A 12,946-nucleotide genomic window follows, 5' to 3' on the forward strand; every position below is an offset into this window, starting at 1 on the left:
TTATCATACGTATATTAGTGTTCTGACTCCACATCTACCAAAAGAAGATGAAAGATTTACACTACTTGAATTCATGTAACTTTTTAGTGATTCCAAAGCTGATTTCAAATTTTAACTTGGACATCATCTACAACAAGTGTTATGTCTTGATATATGAATTAAGTTACACCATGGGAGCCTGATTACCAAATTATATGAACCCCCCCCCAAAAAAAAAAACTACTCATGATGATTACTCATAGCAACAAACTGCTCACCCCAAGGCCTTAAATGGGAATTCTACTGATTTTATACAATGTCTGTTTCCAGGTGTTGGGGGTATGTGAAAAGTTGTATGGAGTCTTTAGTGTTTCCAGACGGAGCTGTGTGAAGTCTGATAAATGTCCTCAAGCAATGTCACTTGAGTCAGTGTCAGTTGGGGCTGAAAAATGAAAAAAATCTGGGGATGTGAAGTTAGAAAAAAGAAGTGATCTGTACTGTATAGCCCACTTCATCTCTGCTTGAGGTTAGTTTCTCCTGACTGTGACAATGCCTCTATTGCCCCAATGGGGCAATAAGCTCATTTTCTATCTGGGTCCATGCAAGTTGGTTTTTATGAATGAATGAAGGAATGAATGAGTTGATTTTTATTGAAGTTTCATACAATTTCGGGGCCCATCCCTCATGGGATTATAAGACCCCTTTACATCAAACATTAACATTACACCGGTTTCCTATCCACAAGGAAAAACTTCCAGCACTCTGACCACATATTATCATGTTAAATAATAATTCCAAAAAATCAAAAGAAGTACTTGGAAAAAAATTACCTACGCATTACTGATACAAGGTTGTCTTCCCGAGTTCCCGTGCATTCCTTAAATAAGATAACAATTTAAATGTCTCTTTCTCAAACAACCATTTAATATAAATCATAGCATTAAACAAAAAACAAAATAGCTCATTTTCAGTTTCCCCTAAATTACATACTGGACAAATTTGACTTTCTTCTTCCCTATACCTAATAATTTCAATAAGAAGAGGCAGAATACCAGCTCTTATTTGGAAATAAAAAGATATTTCTTCTTTGATAAATTAAAAACTACATAATTTACAGTAAAATAATTGTATTTAATTTCACAATAAGTATGCAACTCTGATTTACTCTACATCTCGTTTGCCCAGTTATACTGTATTTACCCTTATGAAACACTGTCTTTGTGCGACTTAAAGATGTTTTTTTCAAGCCCCTATCTACAACAAATATTATACATATCTGTTATCCAAGACCCATTTTGTTTTACATCCCATGTAGATGTTTATTTGGCTTGCCTGGTGTCAACCATATCAGTTAACATATACCATAACCTGGCAATACCAACCTTCCCTCAGATTTCACCCACCCCATATCCCCTGTGATTGCCAGGATAGTAGCAAATCTCTGAATGTCCAGAACATACCTAATGGTGTGTTTATGAACAGCTTCCCTCTCTGGCTTCCTCCCATGCCCCCAAACCCCAGTTGCAAAATCAAGGACTGGACAAACACCATCTTGAAAGAGGTTGGTATATGTAAAGAACCCAATATCTCTAATTATTACCTCTAATAATGATAAAAGTAAAACAAAACTGAGATGTACTAGTATGAGATAAATGAGTTTTCTTTTCATTTATAGACATCCTCCATACTCAACATTTTCATTTTCTGCATGTCATGCTTCTTCTCAGCCAGGACAACAACATGATCAGCATACAATGCCAGCCGCCCTAAATTCCTGGTGGTGCATCATTTTTGATTGTTTATTCTGGGTTTCTTCCCATTCCACATAAAGTCCCTAATCAACTGACTAAACGGCTTCAAAATCTCTGGCGGAATGTTGAGTGGCTGCCACTGGCCATTTATGGATTCCAGCTGAGGTTCAGGTCTTCTTTTAAAGTTGTGACAGAGATTCTTTGTCACAGAAAAGTTTAGAATCTGCTGTATTTAATACAGAAACCTTTCTCTCTCAAAATGATTTACATTTGTGGCCACCTCCTTATAAGAACATATTAAAAAATAAAAACGTGAGATTAATTGAATCAACATATTTCTTTAATGCTTATAAAGTATTCACTTATATCACAATTTATTATTACAATTTCCAATAATGATTAACAAACTTTACATTTCTACATTGGTGTTATGGAATTTCAGAGAACAAAAGGAACAAATTTAAGGCATTGATATTCGTACAGTACCTGATGAATTACCCCAAAGCCTCTTGATTTCATTCATGTTCTACAATCAGAGTATTACATGGGTCAGCTCTGCATCATTTCCTCTCAAGTAACAGAGCACTGAAGAGAATATCAGCATCACGTGTGCAGCTTCATGTTTCTTTCAGTCCATTTCATCAATGACAGAATTCAAGGAGTTACAGTCCAAAAAAGATGGATTAACAAAAACGGTAAATACAAAAGTCAGTTACAGAAGACAGTGATTGACAAAAACTCCCACACTTGCGTGTGTTCATGTGTGTGTCTGTGTGTGTGTGTGTGTGTGTGTGTGTTTGTCTCTCTGTTTATGTGTCCGTGTGTGTCTACTGATGACTTGAAACCGAGCTGTTAACTGGTGGCCCAATCAACTCTTCAATTAACATAGCAAGGATGTGACACAACTCCTTGACCTGAAAGAGAGATTGACAGATTAAATTTGACATGTATGCACAAATCGGGAGGATTTTCCTATGTGACATTTGACCAGTGCATTTAACATTTCACCATTTACCAGCCTTCATAGCAACGTAGCTAACTGGTAATTACCAAACCTTGGTGTTTTGTTGGCATTTCATTTTTTTCCCCTCATATGTTTTGTCTTTTGTTTTTTCTGAACTCAGGAAAACCCAGTGAAACTAGAAAGTATTGAAGTGGTGTATTGAAGCATTGTCATAACACCTAATTAGAGCTTCAATGATTAATCCATTAATCAGAAAATGAATGAGCAACTATTTTGATATTCGATTAATTTTTTACCTAATTTTTAAAAGCAAAAATGCCAACCCTTCACTCGTTTCTCAGTTTTGCTTTTTTTGTCTTGTATGATATTATATAACATTTTCATTGTACTGATCCTGGTACCAAGCCAATGTCCAAAGTCTTCATATGTCACTATGGGCTATACAGCAGCAAATCATTTTGTTTGACATAAATCGTTCAGACAAAGAAATGTACTGCAATGTATTATCCTAGAAAGCAATGTAACCTATGTTTGGGCCCCAGAAAATTCTTTTTTACCAGCACATTAACCTGTGCACATTCGGTATGTAAGGGTGTGTGTGTGTACACACACTTGTTTTGAATTTGAGCGGGCTAGTACTGGAAAAAGTACTGTCTACACCAGTCAGACAAGCAAAACCTACAGTAAATAAAGCATGAAATCCATTGTAGCCATGTTTTACAGCTGGGGTTTCTGGGACCCCGAACTCTGAGACTTTTTAAAAACAAAATCAAAAGTACCAAGCAGTTCTTATAAAACCAGGAAAAGTCATGAAGTGTCAGGCCGATAAGACAATGTTAAAGCTACAATCACAAACTTTTTTTGGCCCCTTGGGCGAAGTGGAACCAACTGAAAACCTAACCCTCAATGTTGTGTTGTTTTGGTTAATGTGTTAGCAAGCAGTTGTGTTTATACATTGAGCAAACATTAGCAATATTAGCACTGATTTGGAGTTATGTTTGTGTCCATTTGACAAATTAAAGTCCAATATTCACTCTCCTTTTGGTTATTTTTTTAATCTTTCTCATTAGCTGCTAAACGCTGCACTATTTTCACCAGCTTGTCTCTAACTGTATCTGTCTTCTGTTTGGTGCTGAGTGTACAGTAGGTTTGTCAGAGCTTTTTCACCAAAAAAAAAAAAAAAGCTGACTGCAGCTGCTTGAAACAAGGTTGTTGAGAGCTGTGAGACTGCATCAAAACTTAAGCTGCAACCCATAAAACCAAACAATAATCAGAAGGATGCTAAAATGCTCCATAGAGCTCAGACGATGAGCTATATGTTACACTTTCGACCCGTTGTTCTACTAAAAATATCAATTAGTGCATTTCTCCACTGCTTCTCACCAAATAACTTTTTTTATTTGACAATTATATCCTATTTGACCGACTTTGACATATTTTTTTCTTTGTGATACCACATGATGCTCAGGACTTGGCCACATTACCACTACAGTTCTAAGTTTGCAGGAGTCCTTTTTGCAATAGCAGATTTCAGCTCTCTCAAAGGTTTTCAATTGGATTTAGGTCAGGACTCATTGCTGGTCAGTTTGAAACAGTCCATCTTTTCCTTTTCAACCATTCTTCTGTGCTGCTGGATGTTTGCTTTGGGTCATTGTGCTGCCGAAAGACCCAAGACCTTTGACTCAAACTTAGTTTTCTGACACTGGGTAACACAATTCACTTTAAAATGCCTTGGTAATCTTCTGATTTCATCATTCCTTTGACACATTCAAAAAGCACCAGAGGCAGCAAAGCAGCCCCCACAGCATGTTTTACTATAGGCAGGGTGTTCTTTTTCTCATGGGCTTCATTTCATTGCCTATAAACAAACTGATGCACTGCATTCCCAAAGAGCTCTGCTTTGATTCCATCTGTCCATAGAACATTATCCAAGAAAGACTGAGTTTCTTTACGAAGAAAAGCAATGCACCACGTCCTGGAAGCATCTTAACAGTTTTATGACTGTGAAACTTATTGATATCATTATGAACGGTTGAAAAAGGGATTTCAAGATCTTTGGCAATTGCCTTGTAGCCTTGGGAAATGTTTTGTTTTCTGATAATAGCATTTCTGATGCTCTCAGACAGCTCTCGTCTCCGCCATTATGAAAAAGAAACTGGAAACAATCGTCTCCTTTTTATGCAGTAAAACCATCATTCATTGGTTAATTCAGTTCATGTGAACACTGAAAATTAAGCACAGGTGAGTCTTGTTTTTTATTTTGTTTTTGGAACTAGTTTAAATTCATCAAAAGGGTGCTGATAATTGTGCCAAGTGTACATTTTATGTCTCTCTTTTCACAATAAAAAATTGTTCTTTGTTGTTGTTGTTCAGTAACATTTTATTGAATATTCTGATTAAACAAAATTGGTTACTTTATATTTATTTCTGAAGATATTCTAAATTCTGTACTTAATATTCAGGGGTGCCAAAATTTTCATCCAGGACTGTACTTTCCCTGTGTGAATCCATATGATTGATGGAAAAATTGTATGAAGTTTTATACAATATGAATATGAAATAAAAACTGTAAGTCATTACCTGTTTGAGATGAATGGTGACTTTTATGGGACGAGCTGGACTGCCATAATTGATGCTGACTGCTGGCATTTTGCCTCGTTTCTTTGGGCGGATGGTGCGCATAGACTGCACATCTGCCAGAGGAATCAGAAACACTTTCTCCTGCAGAGGAAAGAAAAATAAATGATCAGATGACTGATACTGGCTCTTCATTTTTTTAAAAAGCATATTGCGCAGTCAGTATCATACAGTTCTGTTATCCACTAGGGATTTTAACTAGATGCTGGAATTTTTTTATTATAGTAGCAAGATTTGGGTCTCAAAAGAGGCCGAATGCTGCTTCAGATTCAAGCTTTGCCAATCTAACAACATGAAGTTTTTGCCTGTCTTGTTTCTACCTGAGAAATTACTAAAATCCCTGAAAATATGAAATGGAAACCATGAGAAGAAAAGAAAAAAAATGTTTTTATGGTGCATGAAGTCCACTTCTGTTTAGCAAAGCAAGATGGAAGAAAATTGCGACCCTAAACATGTCCTGGATTAATCCGGGATCTGACAAATAGTGCAAAGAAATCTGGCATTTCATGGTGAAAGAATAAAATGTCTAATTTTATGGTATTTGAGACCTTACATTTAGAAAATGCAGGACTTTTATCCCACTTAACAAGGACATAACGACACCGTCTAAGAGTTACATTTCCACCAAAACACTTACACCTTATAATAACTGAGGACATTAGTATGAAAAATCGTTAAATTTGAATATTATGACTATGGCAAAAAAAAAAAAATGTCAGAAACTACTGTTGACTGTTAGAAAGTGAACTGGATCAAACCAGATTGTACCTGGTCACTCTACTGCCCACTGTTAGTACCCTGGCTGCTAAACGTACCTGTTTCTTAGGGTCAAAAAACAGCACCCCCTCCTGGCTGATGCTGACCACACAGGGGGAGGGACAGTCACGCTGGCTGACCTTCTGGGCCAAGAAAGTGATGGAGCCAAACAAAGGCAGAGTGCTCATGAACTCTGAAAGACAGAAGATTCGGACCAACACACTTATCAACGGTTACAGTTTAAACAGGAGAGGAGAAGAGATGAGGAAGAGTATCAGAGAAGAGAAGAAAAGGGGCAAAAGGAGAAGAGGTACTACCAACCTATGAACCGTATTTTGGCATCTTGAGGGCTGAGGGACTGCAGGGTAGCTATCTGACCCAGACAGAATGAATGGATCTCCTCAGCTTTACTGCTGAGCGTGTCCTGTGAGGGCAGGTGCTCCTTTATCTCTGGCCTTACAGAGAAATACAATCGCCAAGTGTCAATGTACATACATATATACATACATATATCTAGATGATGTTAAGAGCTTGGTCTGTTGTTGAATGATAATCAAAACAAAGCCTGTTTACCGGTATATCCAATATATCGACTGATATTAGCTCTTGCGGACATATCAGCATCAGCGTATATGTTGGCCGATAAGTAACAAGAAATACCGCTAAAGAAATCATTTAGAAAAAGTATCACCATTACATAGTTGATTTTTACACTGTAAAAATGTCCAGCTCACTACAAGCTGTACCTTGGTCACAATTCCTTAATAAATCATTTTAAGGGATCTTCATCAGAAGTTCTGCTTGTGTGTTTATGTAAATCAATAATCAATATTTTATTATTGGATTATCTTTAAACTCTCAAATATTGATACTGGTATTGCTGTCAAAAAATCCAGCACTGGTGGGCCTTCAGTGCACAGAGTAGAAAGTGCTGGCTGTCGAATGCTGCCATGCACGATGGAGCTCATTCATGCAATGCTGTAATGGAAAGCAAGAGAATTCTTCTTTGTTTAAGTGAGAATTCACAAGTCGTCTTCACACGGTTGTTTAGGTTTTTACAGTTGTTTCGTTTAGATTGTTCAAATGCTCAAAAGAGGCTTTTGGCACGTTATTAATAATTAAACATGACAGCTTTGTGCACAATAAGCATCTGTAATTCCCTTAATTCAGGGTACCCCTTTCCCCCAGCAGCACCTGGATTTCAGCATCTGGCAGTGTTAAGGGGGTACTCTAGCAATTTAATATTGAAGTTACTGAACACAACGTTGGGGCCTAAAAAAAAGGGATAGTTCAAAATTTTAGGAAATCCACTTTCCCTTTGAAAGTGAGATGCGAAGATCAAAGTCAACGTCATGTCTGTGTGTTAGTACAGAGCTGGAGTCAGGACGTGGTTATCCTAGCTTAGCATAAAGACCAGAGGCGGGGGGAACCCAACACCTCTGAAGCTCACTGATTAACATCTTATCTCATTGGCTTAATCTGTACACAAACAGAAATTTAAAAACGGCAGTTTGTGGCTTTAGGGAAAGATATGTGCTGGAACTATAATGTCGTAAACAACACTGACGTGAAGTGACCGTTTGCAGCGCCCTGGGGTCTCCTCATAACAGTGAGGGTGCCAGGTCTGGTACCCTTGTGACTGTACAAAGAGCTAAGCCAAAAGCTGTGCTGATTGACCGTGTCCGCCAACGAGCGCTAGAGCCGGAGACGGATACACTGTTGTTCATCGAGAAATATTACCAGCTTGTAACTCTCCCTCAAACCACAAATTAGTTTTATATTTCTGTTTCGGTGTGGGTAGGTGTATTCCTTAACTTTAGACAGAGTTGCTTCCGGACTTTACGCCAAGCTATGCTAAACATCCTGACTCCAGCTGCTTACCAATTTTCTCATTTCTCCTTTTCTTGTTTTATGTCTGATTGGTACTCCCTGTGACTAGTGAATTGACTTTGACAAGTAAAATCAGTGGCGTGACCCTTTAAAATTAAGAGGCAATATGCCAGATATCGGAGAACGCTAACTTGCTAATGTCACTGGTGTATTTTTTAAAGTCAAGGAGGAATTGAAGACATCATGGTCTAGACGTTTGATTGCAGCCGGTAAGGCATTTTTGCATCTCAGCAATACGTGTGTTTTGGATTCTGTTCTGTTCTGAGCTTTCCAATGGGCCGGTCTCCCAAAATATTACATTCCTACATTGATCAGTCTTGGATGATGGAGACTGAGATCAGTTTGTGTGACTCACAGAGAGGGTTGGTGCCCTAGCCCCTGAGCCAGATGCTGAAGGGCTAACAGCACTGCTATGTGCTGGACTGATGAGTAACCCCCTGCAGCAGGAGGAAGGATCAGCCGCCCACTCCAGTAGTCACCCTGGAGCTACACACACACACACACACACACACACACACACACACACACACACAAACACACATAAAGATAATACAGATAACAGTGAGATGGAAACTGGACCAGTGGTTATTCCTGGCTGCTGTGAACTCATCTTGTCACCTGCTGGTAGTGGAACTCCACATAGAGGTCACTCTTGAAGGACAGAGGGCTTCTCCACATCACTCTCCTCAGAGACAAGAAGATGGAGTCGTCATCCAGCAGGAAGTCAAACAGATACTCCTTAGCATGGAGGGGACGCACCATCCCACCTGACAGAAGAGGAGCAGAGGAATGAGGAGGAGGTGCGGGATACCAAGCTGTTAATCTGTCACTAATACTGCTTTATCTTTTTAACTCGCATCTGATGTGGTATATTGAAGGTTTAGTCAATTATTAATGTTCAATATCTTTAAAGGGTCAGTTCACACAAATTATATAAAAGGTTAATTTCTGGTTTTATGTTCTTAGGTTTTGAGATATCTTTCTCTTTCTGCTGCCCCTCCAATAGGTGATAATGGAAGGCAGAAGCACCCTCCATGTTTTAAATGAATTATTTTCACTTCTTTTTTTCTCCTGCTTAGACCAACTTGATGATCTCTATAGACACCCACTCCCCCTCCAAAACTGTGCATCACATTAAGCACAGCTGGCCACAGCCTCAATATTTAACTGTTCCTGTACAACACCAGGATTTAACTGCTAACTGACCTTGTGCGCTCACCGGTGAGCCATTCTGAAAGAGTCACATTTCATATGTTTAGATAAACTGTAGAACAGCAGCAAATCTTCATACTCGACGTTTTATTATTGGATTGCCTCATGTCTCGCCATAACCTCCATGACAAAGGAACACATACTGTATGCTCACAGCACTAGTAGTTTGTCATCAAGAATGCTAACAGAGGTTTTAAAAAGTTCAGTTTTTAATATGCAAAAATCATCACTGTACCAGTGTTGTAAGTATGAATGAATGAATGAATTTTTTTGATGATTCACAACAAAGTATACAACAAAATGGAGTACACCCTTATTCAGTATCACTAAAATGTTAAGTATTAAAATTCCTGTCCATTTAACACAATTTTATTTGTTTTCTAAACAAAGCCCAAGAAAAATGAAGCCTTACTTTGAAAAGCAGAAATATTTGACTAATTAAACTACAATGAAAGGTCCATATTTAAGAACCAACTACAACAAAAGACAGTACACACTTCATTAGTGAGATTCCAGTGTTTTTTAAGTATATATTTTGTATGTCCACCTTTATTTTTCATGAAGATTCAATCCTCCTGAGCATGGATGATACCAGTCTTAAACAAATCTGTGGAGAGATGTTCTGCCATTCTCCACAGATTCTGATCCTTCTTCAGATTCTTTTCAGCTGCTCTCTGCTGGAGGGGTTTTGTTGCTCTACCTTCCACTTTAAAATAATCTAAATACAGTATGTTCCATTGAATTCAAGTGTGGGGACATACTTAGGAAGGTCATAGTTTTCACTTCTTTCTTCGTTAAAAACTCTTGTGTGATGCTGGAAAATTCCTCTCCTGTCAGGCATCTTGAGCCATCTTTTCATTCAGTATTTGGGTAACTTGCATTCATAGTACTATCTATGAACTGTGTGTCATCTCTCCTACACCTTTTGCACTCATGCAGCCCCATATCAGCACACTCCCACCTCCATGTTAAACAGTTGGCACCATGCAGTCACTGTGGAAGTCCTGGCCAAGTCCCTGTCAAATATGCTGGATCCCATCTCTTCCAAAGAAATTTATTTTGGTTTAATCAGGCCAAAGAATGTGCTGCCAATATTCATCAGGCTTCTCTTTGCCAAAGTTTAACCTTGCAGTTTTGTGCCGTTTTGTGAGCAATGGCTTTCTGCTGTTGGAGGTGCCCAATGTTGTTTAAGCCGAGTGCACAGCTATCTTACCTGTGCCTATTGCTTTTGTAACGCCGTACAGTGTGCACACTGTTAACAAGTTAGAAAAAACACACACACACACACACACACACACACACACACACACACACACACACACACACACACACACACACACACACTCTTAAAGCTGTTCATAAAAACTCTTTTGTTGTAATGTTTTTTCTCCATGCAAAGCACTCAAATGCAATCCAAATGAAATGTATTTCTCTGACACTGTGCTGCAGAATTTCATTTGAATTAGAATGGCTACAGTATGTGCACTGTGCTGCGATTTGTCCGTGTGCATGTCAGTGGTCAGTGCCTACCCTACCAAGTTCGCACTGGGCCTCGCACCCCTCCCGTGACAGCTCTGACTTCATACTACTACAGTTACGTGAGAAAGATGTTATTTGTGTAATTTGGGCGACCTGACCCCTTAAATTTAATCATTTGATTGACAAAAACATCTGTTTTAGTGATACATGTTCCAGAATTCCACTTTTGTATGGGTAGAAAGGGCACTGAATCTGCCTGCGAAGCTAACTTTACAGGAAGATAAAAGCAGAGGAAGAAGAAGGCATATAAATCCAAAAAGCATCATATTTATCTCATGATAAGGGCTTGTTATGAACAACTAGCTAAACAAAGCTGTTTTTAATTCAAAGTCTGCCTCACATCTAGAAATTAATGTGAGTCTAACTTTGCTACACCACTTATCACTAACTACATCACTTGGAGTATCAATCGAATTTACCTTTAAGTCTATTGGCGAGGATGCAGAACTCTTTGATTTCTGTGAGATTTGAGATACCCATTTCTTTACAGAAATCTGTTACCACATCTGTTGCCATCTAGAGGAAGATAAAAAAAAACCATAACCACAGGGATAGTAATTTTAAACAAAAATACTGCTGGTTTGTTTTAAGATAAGTAGATATAAATAAGTCTTACACTGAAGCTGTGTATCTTGATGGGGAAATCTACTCCTCCCGGCAGCTGGATAGGAATACGTCGAAAGGTTTTGCCAGCCTGCAAAAAACCATTACACTTTCATTATGCAGATAATGACAGAATGTAGCAGTTGAAATACATCATGAAAGATTTGCTTTCATATGCATTAGTGTGTAGGTTAACTTACCAGTATTGCTTCCATCTCGACAACTGAGGGGATGTTACGGCGACTACCAAAACTGAGAGATCGCTGAAAGTTATCCTGACACACGCATGCCAGCTCTGAGGACAAGATGGTGAGCAATGAAAAAGCTATCTAAATATTTAACTGTCCATCTTTACGTTAAAATGACTTGTGAAGATTAGCATTTTTGCGGCTGTGTGTGTGTTATCTGGAACTGATATCAGTGCGTATGCATTGCCTTGTGTGTTACATACCTTGGTATGGGTGTTCGAGGTCCTGAGAGATGTCGTGAAGGTGATGCGTGACATACGGCTGCAGAGTTCCAGAGTAGGGGAAGAACCCGGTCATCAGGCTGAGCAGTCTCCAACCGAGGGTACAGCTGGATCTGTGGAGACAACACGGAACAATCAGAAAATAATTGTTAGAAACTGCTTTCTGGGATGAAAGTCTGGAGTGCACTCTTTTTGCTGTTTAGGAGCCAACTTAGATTTTGCTTCTTGGTTTTCACACCTTTCCTGCTGCTGCTCTTACCTGTGTTTACTGTATATGTACTTTACATTTTGGATGGATCTGTTTTTTGTGAGGAAAACATTCCACCTGTGTCACAGTGCATTTTACTAATGGTGGGCTAAAGTTAGAGTTTAAGCTTTGTAAAACTGTAGAATCAACAGCAACAAAGAAATCTAGACATAAAAATTTTTGATTTCACAGCACTTCCTAGTAATAGCTACTGATGCTAATGAGTACTGTAGCATTTACTAGTAAAGTAAAGGTCAGTAAAGAATCACAAGGATGGAATTTTTTTTTAATTTCTTTGTTACAAAGTTAAAACAAAAAGAATAACATAACCCTCTAATATAGGTGAAACAATATTCCACTGATTTATTATTTCAGTCTTATAACATTGTCAGATTTATGATGGACAGTGTGAAAAAAAAGGGTCAAAATTAATGCAGCAGAGCCAGAGATACTGCCTTTTATTCCATACACAATTTTATTTGATCCATTGTTTGAATTGGTTGAAGCTTTAAAGCATGGTGTACTTTTATATTCTACTAGCACAGGGGCAGATCCAAGTGGAGGACTTTATTTATTAGTATTAACATTTAGTTGAAATTGCTACCAAAAATTCAATAAATGCCACAGACTCACTTGGTTGGGTTTTTGGTGGTTTGCTTGATGACCTGGCAGTAGATTTCATCTCTCAGCAGCTCTTTTTCCTTCCCTAGCTGAACAGAACAGCGAAACTCCTCTTTAAATCCCAAAGTCAGAGTCTCAAAGTCTATCTGATGTCTATCCATCTTGCAGACACACTGTTTGAATGAGCACTTACTAATAAGATATGGCTCAGGCAATCTAACTGGGTGTTCTTCTTCTTCATTGGCATGTCACCCATGAACTGCATCAAGTCTGGAGGA

General features: G+C 38.4%; 1 protein-coding gene across 1 annotated transcript in view; it reads right to left on the minus strand.

The window, feature by feature from the left end:
* Positions 1 to 2,135: 2,135 nt before the first annotated feature.
* myo15b (myosin XVB) overlaps positions 2,136 to 12,946 on the minus strand; it is a 72,079-nt gene continuing 61,268 nt past the window's right edge. The window contains exons 57-68 of the mRNA XM_040135983.1: positions 12,862 to 12,938; positions 12,681 to 12,757; positions 11,783 to 11,913; positions 11,532 to 11,626; positions 11,345 to 11,422; positions 11,148 to 11,244; positions 8,596 to 8,744; positions 8,333 to 8,463; positions 6,409 to 6,542; positions 6,147 to 6,280; positions 5,275 to 5,415; positions 2,136 to 2,644 (exon numbers count right to left, since the gene is read on the minus strand). Coding sequence (XP_039991917.1) covers positions 2,558 to 2,644; positions 5,275 to 5,415; positions 6,147 to 6,280; positions 6,409 to 6,542; positions 8,333 to 8,463; positions 8,596 to 8,744; positions 11,148 to 11,244; positions 11,345 to 11,422; positions 11,532 to 11,626; positions 11,783 to 11,913; positions 12,681 to 12,757; positions 12,862 to 12,938 — 1,331 coding nt within the window. The 3' untranslated portion in view covers positions 2,136 to 2,557. The remainder of the gene's footprint in view (positions 2,645 to 5,274; positions 5,416 to 6,146; positions 6,281 to 6,408; positions 6,543 to 8,332; positions 8,464 to 8,595; positions 8,745 to 11,147; positions 11,245 to 11,344; positions 11,423 to 11,531; positions 11,627 to 11,782; positions 11,914 to 12,680; positions 12,758 to 12,861; positions 12,939 to 12,946) is intronic.

Source organism: Xiphias gladius, chromosome 9 (genome assembly GCF_016859285.1).
Source record: "Xiphias gladius isolate SHS-SW01 ecotype Sanya breed wild chromosome 9, ASM1685928v1, whole genome shotgun sequence".
NCBI lineage: Eukaryota > Metazoa > Chordata > Actinopteri > Istiophoriformes > Xiphiidae > Xiphias > Xiphias gladius.